This window comes from Lagopus leucura, unplaced genomic scaffold (genome assembly GCF_019238085.1).
Source record: "Lagopus leucura isolate 7727_CA_CO unplaced genomic scaffold, USGS_WTPT01 Super-Scaffold_100008, whole genome shotgun sequence".
NCBI classification, from domain to species: Eukaryota; Metazoa; Chordata; class Aves; order Galliformes; family Phasianidae; genus Lagopus; species Lagopus leucura.
The window spans coordinates 33,043,250-33,064,728 of record NW_024962265.1 but is presented as its reverse complement, the minus strand read 5'-3'; the positions used below and the strand labels follow the sequence as shown (position 1 = coordinate 33,064,728).

The window sequence follows — 21,479 nt, the reverse complement described above, 5'->3', positions numbered from 1 at the left end:
AGAACTTGTGAATTGTAACAGAAAGAATCTCCAGACATATATATTATTTCTTATGAACATACACAATTATTTTCTTGGGAAGTAGATGACATTGTAGAAAAGCAACATCTGTGTCATCATTTAATTTTAATAGTGCCAATAATTTTCTTTCACCAGAGGAATTCAAGGGCTCGACGATAGTTGAATTAATGAAAAAAGAAGGCACTACCCTAGGGCTTACAGTATCAGGTGGAATCGACAAGGATGGGAAACCAAGAGTATCTAATCTTCGTCAAGGAGGAATCGCTGCTAGGTAACCATATTTCAGGATACAAAATGCATTATAAGATGTGAATGCTTCAGAAATACATACTTCATCAGAAAGGTCACTAACGAGTATCTGATTGTATGCATCTGTAGTGGTAGGCCATCAGACCAGAGAATCTCAGAAATGGCAACAGCTGGTCCCCCTCCTCCCTCAAGGCTACTTTCACAAAAGCTAGTATTACCAGTGAGGTATTTAAAAGTTACTGTGAGACTAATTAAGTTTCTTCTAAATTGTAGAAATTTGACCTTTTTTTAAGTTTTTTTTATTTTTTGTCCTTGTAAACTTGAGAGAAGCAGCAAAAAATATTGAGGATAAAAATAAAACTGAAAATCTAATTCTACTGTCATAAAATAAATAAGGTGGTTCATTAGCTTCTTTTAAGATTATAAAGAAGTCTAAAGTCATAGCTGCCTTGCGTACTACAGAGTAAGATGAAATGCTGTTGTATATAAGCAAAACAGGTCAGGAGATAAAGATCAAGTTGAATCATTCCAAGGAACTGAGCAGAATATATGCTTTTGGGCTGTGGCCTGTCTCCTGTAGCTGTGATGTTAACTATGAAGGCTACTGCTGTCTGAAAAAGTAGTTCTGGAAGTATCCCAAAGAGGGAGAGATAAAGATGGGGAGATGTTTTCCCATATTCTTTGCCTGAACCAGCCAAATCATCCAATTCCTATATTGCACATCTGTTTTTGTACATCAGAAATTAATGATGCAACAATGTTCTTTTAATATTTAACAAACTAGATTAGATTAAGTTCTTAAAGGCTACTTTCTGTTTGAAAGATCAACTTGTTTTAATCTAGATGAATAGAAAAAGCTGTTTCTTGCCATTACTAAACAGTAATTTAAGGTAATTGGTTTGGTCCACCAGATCTGTCTTTAATGAAAAGAATATGTACCTTTTCCTAGGAGTGACCAGCTGGATGTAGGTGACTACATCAAATCTGTGAATGGTATCAACCTGACCAAATTTCGCCATGATGAGATCATCAGTCTGCTGAAGAATGTTGGCGAGAGGGTTGTTTTAGAAGTGGAGTATGAGCTCCCTCCGGTCTGTAAGTAAAAGCAGAGCAAACTGAAACCTATGCAGAATAACAGATGTGTTGTCAGCACTGAGGTAGATGTGGTGATGATCTTCTTTTGCTAGTGGTTTTCTTATATTTTTTTCCTCTGGCTTATTGCAGAACGTGGATACAATACAAAAAGTGTTGGCAGTACAGGGGGATGCTCTCAAAGGTGCTCTGAGATTAGGAGCATAAATTCAGCCAATGACAAAGCTGAGTCTTGTCAACTTCCACTATTTTTTTCCAGTTTCTGGTACTGAGAATTAGATTAGGTGGATTCTAAGGCAACACAATCCTTCATGTTAGAGTAAGATCTGAGGTGAGACCTATGAATATCTGACTTTATTCCCTCTCTCCACTTGCAACACCTTCTGCTTTCCCAGATAACGTATTTTGGAATTTTTCCAGTCACTTCTAGCATCAGTTTTAGGCAACATCTTATTTTTGGGACAGAAGATCCCGTGGAGTAGTCTGTAGAGATAGGTAAAGTCTGCAAGAATTCTATTAGTGAAATGAAGACTTCTTGTTGAGCAGGATTGTCTTCAAAAGCAAATATAAGTTGACAGCAAAGTGAAAGAGTGCTGTTGAATGTCTTCCTTCCCTCTTATTTGCCCTTTCTTTTTATGTTTATGTCTCTGGCACAGTGGGAGAGAATCAGTAGGAACTGAGGCTCTCAGGTATTAAATGAAAGCCAGAGTAATGGTAAGCTGGAAACCTGGGCCTGAAGTGACAGAGTAAATGACAGGTGGCACCAAGGGGCTGAACCAAAAACCTTTAAAAGTGTGCATGCTCTTTCATGCTGCTCACTGGAGGGGAGGAGATGAGGTTTTCTGGTGCTTGGCCAGAAGAAAACTGCAAAGCCAACTAGAAAGCTCTTCTATCCTTAAATAAAGACTTTGATTGCAGTAAAAGCCAAAGAATCCATCAGTGCTCAGAAGAGAATGTACTCCCCACTGTTTTGTAGCAGCTGGAGAGTTAGTCTAATTACATATTTGGTTGCTTTTACGACCTCCTGACAATCGCCTTAATGTTTGGAATGTTCACTGTTGATTAGTGTGCACCTGTGGTAAAGGAACTTCCTGTTCAGAAACAGGGTGTTTGAGGTGATGAACTCAACTGAATTATTTTGCTAGAGAATTATTTTGCTAGAGATGTAGTTGTCATATGAGAATAATTTGTTCTGCACTCACTTAAGTGAGTTTTCATTTTCACCGCTGTTGGCTGATGTGCCACTCTCATCTACAGAAGCAGGAGTTTGCAGCAGTAAATTACAGTAGCAGTCATAACCTTTTTGTTAAGTCCTTGGAACTTCTGATTCCTTCATACAAGCGTGGCTAATAATGCTGGTGATAATCAGGAGTTTAGTTGTTCCTGTTAAATCAGATGAACAGGCTAGACAAAGTGACTTCTTATAAACAAAAGTTTCTTGATAGGTCATATGGGGAAGAACTGGCACCTCCTTCCCTGCCCCATACATAATGAAGTTCTACTGCTGTTGTCACAGTTCCCCCTCAGAGAGAGGACTGTTTTGGTTTCTGAGTGGGGAAATGTCAGAACATTAATAATGATGGATTACATCTGGCTGAGCACTTGTAATCCCACTCTCCCTAGTGCTTCCTTCCCTGGCTGGCAGTGCTCACAACAGGGGGATCCAGCTTCTATTTTCAGTGCAAGCTACCTCAGCATTTCAAACTGGAGCATGAGCTGTCTGCCTTGCATCTTCCTCTTGTAGCTAACAGCTAAGGGCTTTTTTCACCTCTCACGCTGAGCTCGGTGTGGAAGTACAGCTGCCCGAGTGGTCACTGCTGAGGTGGAAGGATGCTGTGTGCCCTTCCTCACTGCTGAGCTACGTGGCTTCCCTTTCCCCAGGGGAGGCCACAAGCCACACCAAGCAAACAGCAAGTGAAGATACAGCTTGTGCTGTACATTGGGCTACTTTCAGTTGATAGGGATAAAGCAAGACCTGTCATCTTCTCTCCATAATTTCATCCCTTTCTATCAATGAAGGGTTTCTAGCTGAAAATGAACTGTGTGGATGTTGATAACACCATTCTGATATTTGAGTTGTAACAAAAATTACTGCAAGACAAAGCAGTGCTTTAGAGTCATTTCCTGTTTTCCTAAGGAAATGAGATTTATGTGATTTCATAGGCTTGTTTTTCTGGTTCCCTACAGTAACTTTAACATTTTCTGGTTATGGTTAATCAAGTTTAATGGGGATTGAAAGACTCCAAGAAAAAAAGTACATTCTTGAATGTTTTGTGAAGGTAGGCATTTGGGCAGAAGGATCCCATAGCAGGAAGCATCCCAAGGGAGAGGCAGGAAGAGTCAGGAAGGCACTGCTGGTCTTTGGGGCCACACGTAGGCTGTCAGCATGCACTTCGGGGCAGTTGTTACAGGGACCTTGGAAACTGGGGTTATTGCAGGCTGGGGCATTGCAGGATGTTTTATTACTTCTGCACTTCACAGAGCATTCATTTTATACAGTTTGTTGTTTTTTGTTTTTATCTTTGTGCATTGTGCAGTTTGGTACTAGATGATCTTTGAGGTCCCTTCCAACCCAGGCCATTCTATGATTCTATCAAACACATTAAAAATCTTGACCTGTAAAGTATCTGGTGCAAAATTATCTCAAAATAAAGTGTGAGTTTTAATGACAGATCTTTGGTCTGACTGATGTGTAATAGAATCCAATCGTGTGGCCACAAATAAAACGGCTAGCTTGGTTTGGAAAAGGTGTAAATTAAACTTAGTAATAATAGTAATAATAATAATAATAATTAATAGCATGGATTTTTTTCTTTTTTTAGCTGTACAAGGAACAGGTGTCATCTTCAGAACTGTGGAAGTTACTTTACATAAAGAGGGGAACACTTTTGGGTTTGTAATAAGAGGTGAGTTACTGAATGTGAACACTATTTTCGAAATCAGCAAAAGAAGCAATAAGATTCCATAGCACTTAGAAATTATTTCAGGATTTATGACTTAGAGTTTGTTAAAAAATCTCTGTGATTCATGTATTACTTCTTCCATTCATTAATGTACTGCTTTTATGAACTGCTCTAATTTTTGTTTATGGAACAGCAGTAATTAATCCTTTATGCCACAAGAACACGAACAACTTCATTTTACACCAGGTTTTGCTGCCACCAAAATCTGCAGGAAGTTGTTCTGTACACTTACATGAAGTACGGGTATTTTTTTCTCAGCACAGCAAACATTACAGAGCAGTAATTTTTCACAATGAGATCAAATTTAGAGAGTAAAGTTTCTAAGAAAGTAATATACCTTTAATAAAAGTCACTCTGTAGAAACATTTTATAAAGAATCGTCTGTACAATTCAACAGGTTGTTTTTTTTTTTTCCAATAAAAATCATGGGAGGTTCATATTAATTGCTTCATCACTTTTTGCTCTTTTTAGGCCGTATTTAAGTGTGCAAGCTGTAAACCTTAGCATTTGGAAATGAGCTTTCATAAAATGTGTAAAATGAAGGTGTGCTTTCTCTCACTTTTCTTTTTCTAGGTGGAGCACACGATGACAGAAATAAATCTCGTCCTGTTGTAATAACATGTGTTAGACCCGGAGGGCCTGCTGACAGGTACAATTCATCTTTCCCTGTAGCGCAAGTGAAAGAGAAATAGAGAAAAGTGAATTGTTTGGGATAGAAGTTAAGATGTGAAGTAGATGTATTCAAACCTGTCCCTTTGAAATCTATGCATTTAGTTGTAGTGATAATAACAGTAATAGAAAACCACAGTGGCTCAGCACATCACAGTGTGGTGTGAACTTAAAGTTCTTAACTTTAACTTAACTTAACAAAGCATCTTGCATGTTCCAAGGCTACTCATGCAAAAATTAACCTAAAATTGTTAGAAGAAATCTCTGCAGCAGGTCAGAGCACAATCTTTGCAGCCTTCAAACAAGTGCTGAGGATCTTAATTATGCTTTTTATACACGAGCACCACAATCTTTTTCTCTTGCGCTCCAGAAAAATACTTTTATGTCTTTGGTGTTGTTGTGCTATTGTTTTAAGACTCTTGTTGATGTCTGCATATGAGTTCATACGTGACTTCGCCTGGAAAACTTCTGAGTGCAGATGTGTGGTTTGGCCCAAAGAATGTATTTTTGTGTAATATCACCTACATGAAGAAAGAATATTCACTTTATGTTTGTGTTTGATTCATATTTTCAAAAAATCATATTTGTGTTCTTAATTCATTAAAGAAATTGGCAGTTGTTTTAAAGTAGCCTGGTATTGTATAGCTTATGTTGACATTTTTGCATTTGGAAACGTTAGCTGAGAAGTAAATGTTTCAAGTGAGCTTTTGTCTTCTATCCCTCCCCTATCTCCCCACTTTCATCACCCTTGCCTTCTTGTTTTTCTCCCTTATTCTTAAGCTAGCAATATTAGTACTTCACTTTCCATTAGAATTCTGAGTATGTTATAAGCCTAGGAGACAGTGAACATTTATAGACAAATTTCTTCTGGATAGGAGGAAAAGGAAAATGAAGCTATTCAAGTAGGGGATATTTTAAAGAAAATTTAAAAAATGTACATTCATATTTTGCAGTCTGCTTCTTTTCTCATGTGTTTGTAATACCTTGTATATATTTCTAGGAAAATATCTGAAAATATCAAAATATGTGTCTGTGTGTATATGAAAGAGGACTTGTGTGGACAAGGCAGAAACAAAGCATATGCTGAAGCAGAAGCTATACTTGGTTGTTATTTAACATGACTTGATTATTTAGCTATGTGTTAAGCTGTTTTCCAGTCGGTGACTTTCCAATTAAAGCAATTTTCTTTCCACTGTGCCCTCTGTACATTCTCACTGTCAGAGTAAATGTTAAGTGTTAGGAGGGATGAATGTCAAGAGAGGGTGTGAGAGAATTGCTTTTCATAAACGGTATTATCTCCAAATCAATTTGTCTTATATTAATAAAGATAATTTTTTTTTAATTTCCCTTCAGAGAGGGCACAATCAAACCTGGGGACAGATTGCTGAGTGTTGATGGGATCCGACTGCTTGGAACAACACACGCTGAAGCTATGAGTATTCTCAAACAGTGTGGACAAGAGGCGACTCTGCTGGTGGAATATGATGTTTCAGTAATGGGTATGTTGAGGAGTGGGACTTCAGTTGTGGGAACCACCTGTGCTGTTTTGCTGCCTGTTCTTGGTGAGCTATTTTAGAATTGATTGTGACCTATTATGCTCCTAGCAGCAATGATATTCCCTTCTACACCGTATCATTAATCTTGGGTTCATAAAGAGGTGAGCAGTATTTTAATGCAGTTTAGCATTCTGACATGGTTTGTAGAGTGAAACCATAGTATGGATTCTGGTAAAGTAACTTTTCCAGTGACTAACTTATAATAAAGGTTAATGAAGTGTAAGGATTTCTGTGTCACGTGGAAGAGGGTTTACTTGCCCTTACAGGAATTCTTTTACCTTTTGCCATTGCAAGTTAGCAGCCAAGGCATTATAAAAAGACACTAAAGTGCCACACAGTGGGGAAGAGTTGTTAAGAAATGTAGAGATAGCAAGTCGTGACTTGATAAATGAGCTTGCAGTTCATACAAACTATTCTTGAACTTACCAATGATATTGGAGGATTTTTGGAAAGTGAAGGAGAGCAGATGATTTTTCAGTTTTGGGAATTAGTTATTTCCGTGTGACTTTGGAAGGCATCACATCCCTTCCTTTTTTGCAAGGAAGAGCAGCAAGAAATAGAAATACTCACCAGTCAGACCAAAGCATTTCTCCTCTGGTTGGAGATCTTTCTCTTCTTTTCCTCCTCAGTTCCGCAGTCAGATTTTGAGTCTAGTAGAAAATTGGCCCCATAGGAATTTCTGAAACAGCTCTGTCGAACTTCAAAGCCTTGGGAAACATCAGTACTTAGAAGAATGGTATATTTGTTTATTCTTGAACAGCTTTCTTTGTTCTTTCCAACACATGGGTCTTTTTTGTTATAATACATATATTTGTTTACTCAACTACCCAGAATGGAGTGACAGTTTTGCTTGATGTCTAGCAGGCAAGATTCACGTCCAGAAGCACAGTAAGAGCTCTGCATGTGGGCAGGAACTTCCCGTGTGGAAAATGAAATGCAGGTGATCTTGTAACCTGAAGAACACTAGAATTCAGGTGTTTTCAGTTGATTCTTCTTTTTCTTTGGAAGGTGGTGAATTACCAAATGTTATTTATCATCAAAGTTTCAAATAGATTCTTAATAACTCCGCTTTCTCTAAAAGAGAGATTTTTTAAATGAATCCCTGACTTTAGACAGTCAAAGTTCCCAGCTAGGCCTTTATTACAGAAAAAACTCCCATCCTCGTTCTCTTGTATAGCTCAGAGAGACAGCCTCAGTTTCAGTGAGGATATTATAGAAATCTTTGCAGGTTTCATGAGGAGAAAATCATTTGATGAGAAACTCTGTTGTGCTCCAGATTGTACATTGCGCAAGGCAGAAACCTTCTTTTCTGTGATATTCAAATAGAGCTCAATGCAGGAGGGTCTTAGCTGGGAACTGTGGACTTACAGCTGTGTAGGCAGTACCTTCCTATTCATCTCTTAATGTTATTTTCTCTCTGAATAAATTCTGCTGCCTCTCTTTTGTTCTCAGTAACAAATCTTCATTTATTGTTCATCTGAGGGCATTTCATAGAATCATAGAGTCATGAAATGACTTGGTTTGGAAGGAACCTCAGGGATCACCTACTTCCAATCCCCTTCCAGGGGAAGGGCTGCCCCTCACCAGCTCAGGCTGCCCAGGGCCCCATCCACCCTGGCCTCGAGTGCCTCCAGGGATGGGCCATCCACAGTTTCTCTAGGCAGCCTGTGCCAGGGCCTTATCACCCTCTCAATGAAAAATTTGCCCCTGGTATCTTATCTAAATTTCTCTTTTCTTCCTACCTTGCTGGTAATTAATGCATTATCCTATGGAAATAGAGGGAGGTGGAAGAACATGAAAATTGTGAAGTCAGAAAGAAAAAAAGAGAAGGGAACCACACACTGGGAAATGTATGTGATAGTGTTCTGCAGTGTCAGTGAGAAAAATAAGGAGGGATCTGTTAGGCTCTCTCTCTAATAAGTTATGATTCTTTTAGATTTTTATCAATCTCCCAGCTCTTTTATTATTTTTTCCAGTGAGTATACCATGTGTAGTTTTCCAGTGGTATTGTAACAATTTCTGTTTGGAAGCTTTATTTGTTATTTGCAGTTACTTTTTGAGTAGACTATGTCCCAGAGAGTGGAAATCACTCATCCTATTCTATTCTAATCAAATAGTGTTGACTGAAACAAATTTAATAATCTGGCCTACTAAGAGTAAAGCAACAACCCAAAAGTTCTATTCTACAGCATCCTCCCAGTATAAACTTTCAGTAGAACAACTTACTCCCAGAGATATAGTTGTACCATTATTTGCTTTAAAATCTTCTCTTCTGTTAGAAGATGGCTATATCCTATAAAGTAACATCTCGTGTGACCAGAACTGGAAAGAGCCATAAAATATATTCTGATAGCATGAAATTGGAACTTAATTTGAAAAGGTTACAGAAGATGAAGAAAGTAATCCTGAGCTATTTTTCAGCTACAATTCTGTGGTGTGTTGCTGACATTTATACTCCTGTAAGCACAAGCCATTTCAAAGGTGCTGTATTTCTTTAAGTTTTGTTCCTTCTCTTGAAGTCTTCAAGAGGTCACTTGGGAAGCTTGTATGCTTTATTGGTTCTGGAACTGAGACAAATTTGAGGGGGAAAAAAAAGCATCAAGGGGTTCTGTGTATGATGTAGGAGATGTGGCTAGTTCCACAAAATTCTCTGGGGTTGCAGTTGTGCTTGTTTGTATATATTCTGAAGTATCTTGCTCAACTGGGTCCTAGGAAGTATATTTGTCAAATTGGGTCCCTGGAGAAAAGAGGAAAACAGAATTTTTGAGGAAAGCTTTTGTAACCAGTTGAAAGTTACATTTGCAGTTGTGGTAGTCTTCCATATGCGTTTCTGTCTTCTAAAACACTTCCTCCAATCATAAGCAGCTTAGTTACTTCTTATTGGTATTAGAGGAGACTACTTGCATTTTTTTTAAATTCTGTGAAGCTTTAATAATACTTTAATAATAAAATACTTCAGTGTGTTCAGAGGAAATAGTGTGATGAATTGCTCTAAACCCCCCTGCTAAAGCAGGTTCCCTACAGCAGGTTGCACAGGAAAGCATCCAGGTGGGTTTTGAGAGTCTTCTGAGAAGGAGACTCCACAGCCTCTCTGGGCAGCCTGTTCCAGTGCTCTGTCACCCTCACAGTAAAGAAATTTTTCTTCATGTTCAGTATGGAAAAGTATGCAGTCAAATGGCTTTTGAAATAACAGATGGAGGAAATTTTCTACAAGGTGTGTACAAAGAATCTAGTTTCTCTGAAATCTGTAAACCTGTTACAGACTTGATTTTAGGTAAAAACACTGTAAATAAAGAATTAACATCTTATACTGAAGCAACTGCTGGCATTGACTTAGATGTCTATCAACTTGGGACTGAACTTAGACATCTTTCACTTTAGTTAGCTGTATGAATCTCATAATGTCTTATATCATAGAATGGATAAGCTCTATATCACACTTCTCTAAGAAACTGGGGCTTCCCAATATGGAAGTGACTGTGAGTGACTAATTTATAGTCTATACATAGACTACGATGGTAATAATGAGCTGCAAGCAATGGTTCACACTGTCCCCTTATAAAATGAGAAACAGAAGCTTATCATTACACTCATGTGGAAATTGAGAAAATGCAGTTTACCTTCAGATTTTCCAAAAGCTGCCATAATGTATCTGGATTGTCTGTATTCTCTGTAATTGAGGTTGCTTGGACATCTCCTTGGTTAATCTTCCATGTTTACTCTAAAAGGGAGCTTTCTGGAAGGTTCAAAAGTAGTGGCTGTCCTGAGCTTGAAGTCTGGCCTATAACATTTTTGCATAGCTCTAGTTCATCACTTGCTGCTGTTGAGCCTTTTAGAAATCTGCTTTGTAAATCTTGAATGTTCTTGTTTGGGTAATCTTTGAATTAAGGATCCTGTAATTAATCAACACTATTGGTGAGAGGGAGGTGATCCTGCCCCTCTACTCTGCCCTGGTAAGGCCTCATCTGGAGTACTGCGTGCAGTTCTGGGCTCCCCAGTACAAAAAAGACAGGGATCTCTTGGAAAGAGTCCAGCGGAGGGCCACGAAGATGGTGAAGGGCCTGGAGCATCTCTCTTATGAGGAAAGGCTGAGTGAACTGGGTCTGTTCAGCCTTGAGAAAAGAAGACTGAGAGGGGACCTGATCCAGGTCTATAAATATCTCAGGTGTGGGGGGCAGAATGGTGAGGCCAGACTGTTTTCAGTGGTGAGTGGAGACAGGACAAGGGGAAACAGCTGGAAACTGCAGCATAGGAAGTTCTGCACAAATGTGCGCAAGAACTTCTTTACAGTGAGGTGACGGAGCACTGGAACAGGCTGCACAGGGAGGTGGTGGAGTCTCCTTCTCTGGAGATGTTCAAGACCTGCCTGGATGCCTACCTGTGCGACCTGCTGTAGGGAACCTGCTTTGGCAGGGGGGTTGGACTAAATGATCTCTGGAGGTCCCTTCCAACCCCTACAGTTCTGTGATTCTGTGGTTATTGCCAGAACTTCAGCATAAAAATAAGCCTTGTTGTTGTTAACTTTTTGTATCTGAGAGACACGAGATCCTTCTATGTCATCTTTTCACTGAGTGTTTCTTTGTTCAAGCCACATGTGCCTGTAATCTTCAGGAATGAAGGAACATATTGCTCATTCTAATTCCATATGTTAATCTGGTTTATTTAACAAATGTTGCACTTGTCTGAGCCAGAAAAGATTTACTGAAATATGTCATCCTGTAATTGTTCTGTGCAAAGATGGTTTCAACTGACATTTCACTCCTAGATTACCAGAATCATGAGGACACAGAACCACTCATTTTTAGCTAGGACGGCACCCTTGGTTTTCTGAATTCTACACTTCAAACATTGATACAACTTTACAGAATGGGAATTATTCATGCAATCATTTGGTAGTAATGACAGCAGTTTGACAGATACAGTCCAGCTTTTTGCCTTTAACTTCAGCCATTCAAAAAGAAAAAAAGGGCAGTAATTTTATGCGACTACGATTTACAATTTACTTCTATTTACAGAAATCTGCCCCAGCATCCAATAATTATCACAAAAATTCAATGCCTGATAAAAAGAGTAGTAGGGGAAGGAGGCTTGCATCGGATGATGTAATCTGTGATCCAGTGTAGACTTTGACTGATTTTTGCAAGATGAGAAAGGTTGAAGAAAAACAAACTCTAAGGGCTGTCCCTTATGTTTCATAAAGCAATATAACTCAAGCATAACCAGAGCTGTGGAGACCTTTAAGTGTTATTGAGTTTTACAAGACTGGAGAACAGGAGCTCCAGAGACTCCAAGAGCAGACTCATGATCCTCATAAATGTTGTAAATGTTGCAAGACCTTGAAAGCTGGAGGAAAGACAGGAAGCCTGTAGTCTTCCACGCTGCCTTTTCTTTCTATTTTTTAGAAACCTAAAATTAACATTTCCTTTGTCTCTTACAAATCTTTGACAGAACGCTTCATTGTTGCACTCTAGCATTTCACTGTGACTTCAGGTCTCCTGACTGTCACAGAGCGATGAACCTACATCCCTTGAAATTCTAAATATAAATTAGTTAAACCTTTAAAGAACAGTTCCTGTCTCATGTTGCTCTAGAGACAGATTGAGTGAAAATTTGTGTGCAAAGCAAAGGTCATAATAGATGTAGCTGAAATACTACTATTCTTCAAATACTGCTGCACAAAAACATACATATATTATGCCAGAAGACAATGATTGAAGATAAAAATTTGAGTGCCAGTTTGGAAATATCAGGACTAAGATTATCTGCTCAGTCTACGTCCAGCTACATGTGCAGATCTCAAGGAGAAAATCTCAGGGTCCCAAGGTCATTCTAAATTTCTTGGCTCTTCCTTAAGGTGGAAGATGAAATAGGCATCCCTCTCTCCAACATTTTCAGAAATATCCAGTGACATATCACTAGGAAAACCATATTGGGGTTTTGGTTTCTCTTGGAGGCCAACACACAATTCATGTTCATGTTGTGGAAAGTAAGCACATATTTAGGTCTACACGCTATGGCACGTTATTCTCCTATCTTACTGTGCACTTTCCTTGTTTATCAAATACACAATTTGTGCTCTCTAGTGTCAGTGCCCAGATGCCTACATTTGGGCCATTAGTATGAGCTGCCAATCTGAAATGAACACATACATACAATAAGAAAGTTCTCTCTCAGCTGTGGTAGCTTTTAAGGGTTTCATCTACAGAAAGATGTGTATGTTGGAACGTGACTTATCCCTGGCACCAAAAGAGGTTTTCTTTGGAGAAATCTGAGATTTGTGATTTTTTTTCTGCTGTTGTGTTTTCTGACTTAAAAAAATGCTTTTTCACAGTAGTAAGTGGGTTATCCCCTTAAACCCTTCATCTCATGCTGTTACCAAATACAATACATACTAACTTCCCTGAGTTTCATCTTTGCCTGTAAGCAAACTGATATGTGCCAGTCAGGCATCAGTTCCTGCTTGCTTAACATGCTTTCATCTACTCTGTTTACGTGGTTTAAAAGAAAAATATTACCATTTTTAAGACCTCTTGAGATAAATGGATGTTGTGGAAACCTAAGATAAATAATTACTATGGTTTAAACAAAAAAAAAGCCATCATTTTAGTCTTGCAACTTCAAATCTCAGTTCTTTATTTTCCAGTGCTTAGTGTGATCAGGAGATTCTGCCATTCACTGCAGATAGTAAAGCATGAAAATTGGCCAATTCAGATTAAATGTTTTTTTTCAAACTTTACAGAAATTGTGACAGAATGAGAATTTGCACCTTCAAAGCAGCACTGAGTACTGACTTCTTGCCTTTCTTACAGTTCACTCTTTACTCATTACTTAACTCCCATTCATCTCATTCATTCCTCACTTCCTCTAAACTTAAACTGTTTGTCTTATGGGCTAGATATTTTTTTCACCATAAGGACTGCTAGGTAGTGAAAGGTATGGAATGAGCCCTTGCAAGAATATACACGTGTACATTTATGTAATGGACTGTATTGCTGTATTGCATAAGAAGCTGTCAGTTTGTTGTTTCCTATTATGTGTGTGAGCTTACATCCTTAAGAGCACTGACATATTTTTATTTACCATTTCTCTATGGGGAAGGAGTCAAGAAGGAAAAATTCTATGTGGTGTTATATCTGCATCCTTATAGATTCTCAAATGAATGAGGCCCTTTTAAGTCCCAGTCTGCTCCCTATTAGCTGGGACCAGCTGTCCAGCACAATACATACATGCTTTCTGCAGATCAGGAAGAAAAGACTTGACAGACCTAGACCAGCAGGTTTAGAAGTTGGTTGCTGGCAGCAAAGAAGCATGAAGGTTCAGGATCCCTCTTTGCTGTCCATTTCATGCAGATGTGACAGTTTTTTGTCTTTTTTGTTCTTATCCTTGTTCTTAGTTGTTACTGTCTTTTTTTTCCCAACAGCTGCTTGAATTTCCCTTTCCTTACCAACCCAATATGAGGGTTTTTTTCTAGAAAATCCTAAATCCCACATGCTCTCTTGTTACAGCCCAGTTCTCTCATGTCTTTTGCCAAGTAAGGTCTAAGTAATTTCCTGACACATTTCTCATTCTCACACTGCTGATTTCTCCATAAAATCCTTTTCCAGTTTTCATGCCTATCCCTCTTTAGCATTCTCTGATGTCCTTGTATTTTAGCAGTCCATTCCCAAGTTCCTTGTACTATATCTTCTTTTCAGATTGGTAACCTTCTCATGTTAGTTTCTTTCCCAAGTTCCTCTCCTTCTTGCCCAAGAAGGACAAGTCTCTCCTTCTGCTGGCTTTCCTCTTGATTCTCAGTGCCAGATCTGTCAGGGAATGAAAACACATGGGGAACATTAATTTTCCATATGAAGCCCACAGAATTTTCTGTGTGGAATGGCAAAATACAGTTTTCCCTAACGATGCTCTCAGACACAGCCAACCTGTTTCAGCTGAAATAACTTAGGGAAGAAGAAAATGCAGCCTGAGACAGGCAACCATCATAAGAAAAAAATGATATCAAACATTTAATCCATGGCTGGATTGTAAGCTGTAAGCAATTAAAACCAAGGTGAATTAATGAGAACAGTCAGGCAGTGTTAAGAAGAGCTGTAATTCCCAAGTATATTTGTCCTATTATCTTTTTTTTTTTTTTTTTTACATTCTTTTCTGTGAGTGCTTATGATTTGTTGTTGCAATTTGATAGCCGTGTTCCTACTAGGCGATTAAAGAAATAAAGGGAGAGTCATGTTTTATAAGTATTCATAAATCTTACAGATTTTTCTTTCCTTACAAACTTCTTGATCATCGTTAAAGACAAATAAATGGAGTTTAGTAGAACTATATAAGTTATGACTGACTGTAACAGCTCCAATTAACATTTCTCTCTAGTGCTTTTGAAACTATGGACTCATTAAAAGCAGCTTAATAAACATTGCTCTGTACAGGAGAAAAAACTTGAAAGGTAAAATGAGATGTCTCTATAACTGAAAACTGAAAATACAATTTAATTGTTGTGAATAGCTAGGAGAAGGGCTTGGGGGGCATTCTCTTCCAATTTCCACTTGTATGAAATTATTCTGCATTTTCTTGCTGGAATACTGACAATGGACAAATTTGTCTTCAAAGACTTGTCAAGAAGGTGAATCCTATGCTTGTATATTGTTAGTACTGTTAGAACAAAGTACAACTCAGAAAATCAGTTTGAGATACGTAATGTATTTCATGACAGACATTGATTAAAGTAGAGCCTTCTGAATCTGTCATGCCATTTCCCCACGGAGCGTGTGGTCTGAATCTCTAGATGTTAATTCAGGAGTACAGGCACTCAAAAGGAATCCCCCTCTGCATATAAACGAAAATGCTATTCTGCTTCTTTTAGTAAGCATTTAAAAACAAGCAATAGGAAAACAAGCTGACTTCTCCACCATCCTGCAAGTGGAGCCAGTAAACCTCGTATGTGTTCTTCTTGCTGGTTTGTTGCAAAGAAAGCTTTTTACTGTACATTTACTTAATGATGAGAAAAGGATTGATCAAGTTTTTCCACACTGCATGAGGGCTACACAGATGTGCCATGAAATGTTGTGTGAAAAAATTACCGTCTCTGCTACAGGCTCATACCTCTGGTCAGAAGGAAGCTAAGAGATCTTTCATTAAGTTGGCTTTTCTGTTACTTAGTATGCTGGTCAACAGCAGTCTAACCAGAATAATGACGTAACCTGATTCATACTGCTGTTAAAAAAAAGAACTGAGCAAGTAGCTGAAGTACTTAAATTCAGAGGGCAGGTGTGAAAGTTTTACAAAGAGGATGATAATTAAGCTTCCTGGAGATTAAAGGATCTTCTGGATGTACTATGCAATTCAATGCAAGAGTAACTCGGTAATCAGAAAAAAATCCAATTAAAAAATTCAACCTTAGGTTTGGCTTAGTGGCATTGCAGTCATCCAAGAGACTGAGGAATAAAGGACAGATTCTGTTTTCTCTATGTTAGAGGAAACTTGAGCTGTAACCCTAGAAGCCGGGTCTAAAAAAGCCCATCTGTTAGGAAACAGCTGCAGAAGCAAAGGCACCAATCTTGTCTGTATTTCAGGGAGAGAAAAACACTGTGTGTCTCCCAAGACTTTCCGTGAGGGAGGTGTTTAAATAATCCAGAAATAAATTAGTCCATCCTCTGGATGTTTTGTCATCAACATGATGCATCCAGACAGTGCTGATGGGTTAGGTCAAGGGGACAAAGCTTGGGAATCACTTCATTCATTTCCTGGATCACCTTTGGATGCAGTAGGGCAGATTTTCGTCCCTCTTCTCTAAGGTTCATGGTTCATTCTTTATTTTACAGGACACTTACACTGAAAAAGGATGGATCTTAAAATATGAATATTCTTAGGTATTTTGCCTAAATATGAATGTCTTAATTAATGGCATTCTGGTGCAAAACTGGTATGAACGAGATCTGAAGCAGATCCTTTGAGGCTGCACCATCAAGTATTCATCATGTGGGAGATGTGTGCTGCTCAGAAAAGATAGTACTGAGACTTGTGAGCTGGAAATGTAGGTAGAGAGAAAAATCAATGTCTGAGCTGAATGGCTTATCTTGAAATCAGCAAAGATACTCAAAGATAATTGCACCAGTGGCATTTCTTACAAAGTGATTTTGTTGCACTGGATTAGATTTCCAAGACTGTTACTCCACTGTATGATGAGTGAAATGTTACACTCTGTGTATTTACTATTCAAATCACATTCCCCTACAGTAATTCTGAAAACCCATAATAACCTTGTTTTGCATCTTTTTTTAAATACATGTTTACCATGCTTAGTTCATTTAAAGAGATCATTTCACAGCCTGTGAACTCAATATTTAGTAGTTTGAGGAAGCAGTGCTAATAAAATATACTCCATATGTTAGCCTGTGTTCAGCCAAAAAAAAAAAAAAAATTGGATTTTTCTTTTTCTTTTTTAATGGATTTGTTAGTGACTAGTGATGTTTGAGCTTCTGTGAGTGTCATGCTTTCATTTGTAGGGAAACTGGACAGAACATTCTGACAGCTGTTATTGACTGATCATGTTGCTATTACAGTGTAGATGCTGGAGGACTCTAATGAAACGATGCTTCTGTGAACACGCATTCCAAATAAACCAAAGGCAAGCACCTGACCTGTTTGCTTCTTAGGGCAGGAGGAGTTGGAAGTGATTTTAGAAAGAGTACTTATCTAAACCATTCGCACCAGTTCCATCTTTAGTAGCAGATCTGACGCGATCAGGAAAGTCATGGCTCACTGCAGCCAAAAAAGGTGCTGAGCCCTCCTGAGGAGAGCAGTGAAGGATAAGACAGCTTCCCAGGGCTGCAGGTAAAGCTGTGGCAAGTGGAGGCTGCGTCTTCCCTCTTTTGTGCCTCCAGACATTTCTTCCCTGACAAAGTTGTATTTTGACATCCTGAAACCCCACCAGTATAGAAATAGTCTTTCTTGTAAATGAGTCAAGTCAGGTGCTGACCCAGATCCTCAGGTTACCTGCATGAAACTGGAGGCAGAGTAGGGCTTTGCTAATAGACACAAGTGACTGTAGGGCATCAGAGGCAATAAGTCTCTGAGGATAAAAAAGACAGACAGTGGAGGAACAAAGATAGGGAAGACAATGAGGAAGAAAGAGCTTTCTGGGGTGTGTTTTCCTCTTGCATTACACACAAGCACAAATAACCCATATTGCCTCTGAATTGCAGTGTTCATTTCACTTCTTTTTTTTTTTCTTTTTTTCGAGCATATAATTTGAAAGTTTTATGCATAAAAGGATGGCATATGTTCACCTTGAGGAAGAACTTTGGGACTTACTTCGTGTGGCTTAGAAAATTCCTCCACACTTTCTTCAAAAACTCCTAGATGGGTTTTTCTTTCTCCTTTAATTTTGTATCCAAAAGCTATTGCTGATTCAGTTTATCCTGCTCGAGTTCTTAATTGAAATCTGAAGCAGCTTAGAAGGGAAAAAAAAAAAAAGAAAGAAAAAGAACCAGAGCTGCAAACACACTGAACCTTTGGTTTCTCCACTGTCATTAATATGGTTCTGGCACGATATTCCCAAGAGTTGCAAAGAAAATCTAAACTAAATTATCCCTGCAATTTCTCCTGCCATGTTTTGTCTCAGGGAGTCCACCAGCAGCTTAAAAACTTGCTGTTCTTAATCACTGTTAACATACTCATTTGAAAAAAAAAAAATCTTAATTCAGGTATTTAATGTCCTTAAATGCATTTTATTTTGATTGTTAAATGCAGACTGCCAGCTGATTCGCTCCACTGAATTGACCAGCTTTTGCATGCACATGAAGCTGGATCTAATCCCCAGCTACAGCAGTGCTGCAGAGTGCTGCCCTGAGGCGCTCAAGATGAGAGCAATACTGATCCATAGGTGAGCCGTCTGCTGCCTTCCACAAGGTTAACTGAGGCCTGGTCCAAGCCCATTTGTCTCAGTAGAAAGCCTCTCAGTGACTTGAGCTTGGAGTTAAAATAGAGCCCAGAAGAGAAAAATCTACCTCTTGTCCTACATTTGAAGAGCTTTGCCATTAGGGAAATAAACAGCAGAGCTGTGCTTCTTTGCCCTCCTCCTAGTTTTCCTGAAATAGAGACCCAGCTGATACCATCAAAAATGCCTCCTGACAGCATAAGGCTTCTACTTGCAGCACAGTTTGCACCTCTGAATCTATTTTTGATTTCACTACCAGCATGAGAGTATCCGCTCTAGGAATTCTATAGTGAATTCAGCTCTGAAGTGTAGACAAGGCCTGTATTATAAGGAGCTAACTCTAGGCACACTGTTTAATAACAGTGCTGCTTGCACTGTTTAATTGCACCCGAGTACTGCTGAGTCCTCTCGTGGCAGGGAGAGGGAGGTGATTGTCCCCCTCTGCTCAGCTCTTGTGAGGCTCCATCTGCAGTACTGCATCCAGGCCTGGGGTCCCCAGCACAGGAAGGACGTGGAGCTCTTGGAGCGGATCCAGAGGAGGGCACTAAGATGATCAGAGGGCTGGAGCACCTCTCCTATGAGGAAAGGTTGAGGGAGCTGGGCCTGTTTACCCTGGAAAAGAGAAGGCTCTAGGGAGACCTCGTTATGACCTTCCAGTACTTGAAGAGAGCATAAAACAGGAGAGGGAATGGCTGTTAATGAGGGTGGATAGTGACAGGACAAGGGGGAATGGTTTTAAACTGAGATGGAGGAGGTTTCGGTTAGATATTTTCACACAGGGTGGTGATGCACTGGAACAGGTTGCCCAAGGAGGTTGTGGATGCTCCATCTCTGGAGGCATTCAAGGCCAGGCTGGATGTGGCTCTGGGCAGCCTGGTCTGCTGGTTGGCGACCCTGCGCATAGGAGGGGGGGTTGAAACTCAATGATCATTGTAGTCCTTTTCAACCCAGGCCATTCTATGATTCTACCCATGAAAAGAGAACATGCCAGACCCATTTTCTCTTTCTGTCTTGACAAAGATCTTTCTCTTCTGGTACTTCAACGTTAGTATGGGAACAGAGTGTGCATGCATGCTTTACTGGTTCTGTGATAAGATCACAACAAAATGTTCCATCCCACAGGCTACAAGAGGAACACTTGGACTAACAACCACCATGCATTTATTTTGATTTGCATTTTGGTTTCTGCATAACAGACCAGATTTCAAGTGTTAGCAGTCAGTGTTATAAATCCCAGCAAGGCACTGGTGCTGCCAGTCTGTCCCATTCAACACGTTCTGCTATTCTTTAGTTGGACAGGGAATGTGAGAGAAGTATTATCTGCTATATTTAAAATAGAAAACAATTGCAAAAGAAAAGCAAAAGAGAAAGGATGTGTCCTTTCTGTGCTTCTTTATGAAATCCTTGGCAGGAGGAACTGTTTGCTTCAGACTTCTGAAACCACCTCACAGTTAAACCTCCTGATTTTTAAGAGCTATGAAAACTTCTGCAGTTCATGACAAGATTTTTCTTCTGGTCCCCTTCCAAATTCCCCCAGCTAACTGTCCAGATCTGAATTATTCTTTTTAGCATTTCCAGGCAAAATTGTTTTGCCATTTCTGGGAATGAGCTTAGAGAAAGTTGTTTTGCCTTTGATGAGAGCGTTGGAGAATCTTTTTTTTTGTGAAGATGAGCCTTTTTGAAGCACTGGAATACAGACCTGCACTTTCATAGTGGTAGAGGGAAAGAAAGCCCTTTTTAGAAAAGTCTCTTCTTCTGTATATCCCAGTGAACATCCATCTTCTCTATATTTGGATGTCTTTGGAGGAGTGTAGCTCAATGTGCTCAGGAGAGGCAGCATTTTGTGAAGACTTTCTTAATAGATTTTGCACATGCTGGGGCATGGTTTTCCTTGCCTTTGCAAAGTTTCTTTCAGCTCAGCTCTTCAGGGGTGGGAAAGAGTTAAAGATGCCCATGCAACCTTACTCAGACTTTGTGGAGCATATGCATTATAATACTGTTTTTAGTTGTAATTATTGCATACGTTTTTTCTTCATCAGTCACTCGTGATACTGGGTGATCTGAAAGCCAAACAGCTGAGAAATGGTCTAAAGAACAGCTTGTTTCATTCTGTTACTGGTGCCTGAAGTAGGTCAGGTGAAGCACTTTTTAAATGCCAGATTCTCTCCAATGACTACAGAGGGCGTTTACCCCTTAGGTCTGTTCTACAGATGCTTGCGTTTTGGTGCAGTGAATCCCAATGCGGATGTCTCAGATTGGTCTCTCCAGACTAAAGATGCTTCTGACCTTCAACTATCTGATCTTCATTTGTTTATCTATACAGTGGGGAAAACACTGTGTTTATGGATTGAAGGGTGGTTATGAGATAAAATCATGAGTAAACTTGTGTTGTAATGCTGTACCATCCAATAGTTTCCCCTTCCCGTACTGCTCAGGTAAGGATGAGAAGAGTATTCTGTAAGTAAGGCATTAAAAAAAAAAGAAGTGTTGCTACTAGTGAAAAAGGCACTTCTGCATTAGGCTCTCAAAGAGAGAAAATTATGTGAGTATGTAATTAAAGAAGAGAGGTAAAAGCAAGTTCATCCAGGTAATATTCATTCTGGGGTTCATTAAATTTGAAGTGCTCTGTGCCCACATGGTGACTGTAATATTTTCCTTTTAATGTTATACTGTTTGTAAGTAGATGACTTCTTTTTTCTTTTTTTAATATGCGCTCCTTTCTATAATAATTTATGTGTTTTACTTATTTTAATCAGCTCCTAAATTGTTTGTGTCAGTTTGGGATTTTTTTATTATTATTTTTTTAACCATTTGCATAAGCACAGTCTTTCTGATAGGGTCAGTTCAGCAGTGTTGAGCAGAATAACCTTCCTTTGAGCACTGCAGCCTCTCATTTCTTGAGGGCTTTACAACTGAGGTAAATGAGGTGGATTTTCACTGGTCAAAAAAAAAAAAAAAAAGAGGAGAGGAGAGGAGAGGAGAGGAGAGGAGAGGAGA

General features: G+C 39.1%; 1 protein-coding gene across 2 annotated transcripts in view; it reads left to right on the top strand.

Annotated features, from left to right (window-relative positions):
* The window catches only part of GRIP1 (glutamate receptor interacting protein 1), a 309,262-nt gene that overhangs the window by 231,699 nt on the left and 56,084 nt on the right, over positions 1-21,479 (top strand). For both annotated transcript variants that reach the window (XM_042872389.1, XM_042872388.1), the window contains exons 3-7: positions 157-292; positions 1,220-1,365; positions 4,185-4,268; positions 4,899-4,974; positions 6,348-6,493. In XM_042872389.1, the coding sequence (XP_042728323.1) occupies positions 157-292; positions 1,220-1,365; positions 4,185-4,268; positions 4,899-4,974; positions 6,348-6,493 (588 nt within the window). The remainder of the gene's footprint in view (positions 1-156; positions 293-1,219; positions 1,366-4,184; positions 4,269-4,898; positions 4,975-6,347; positions 6,494-21,479) is intronic.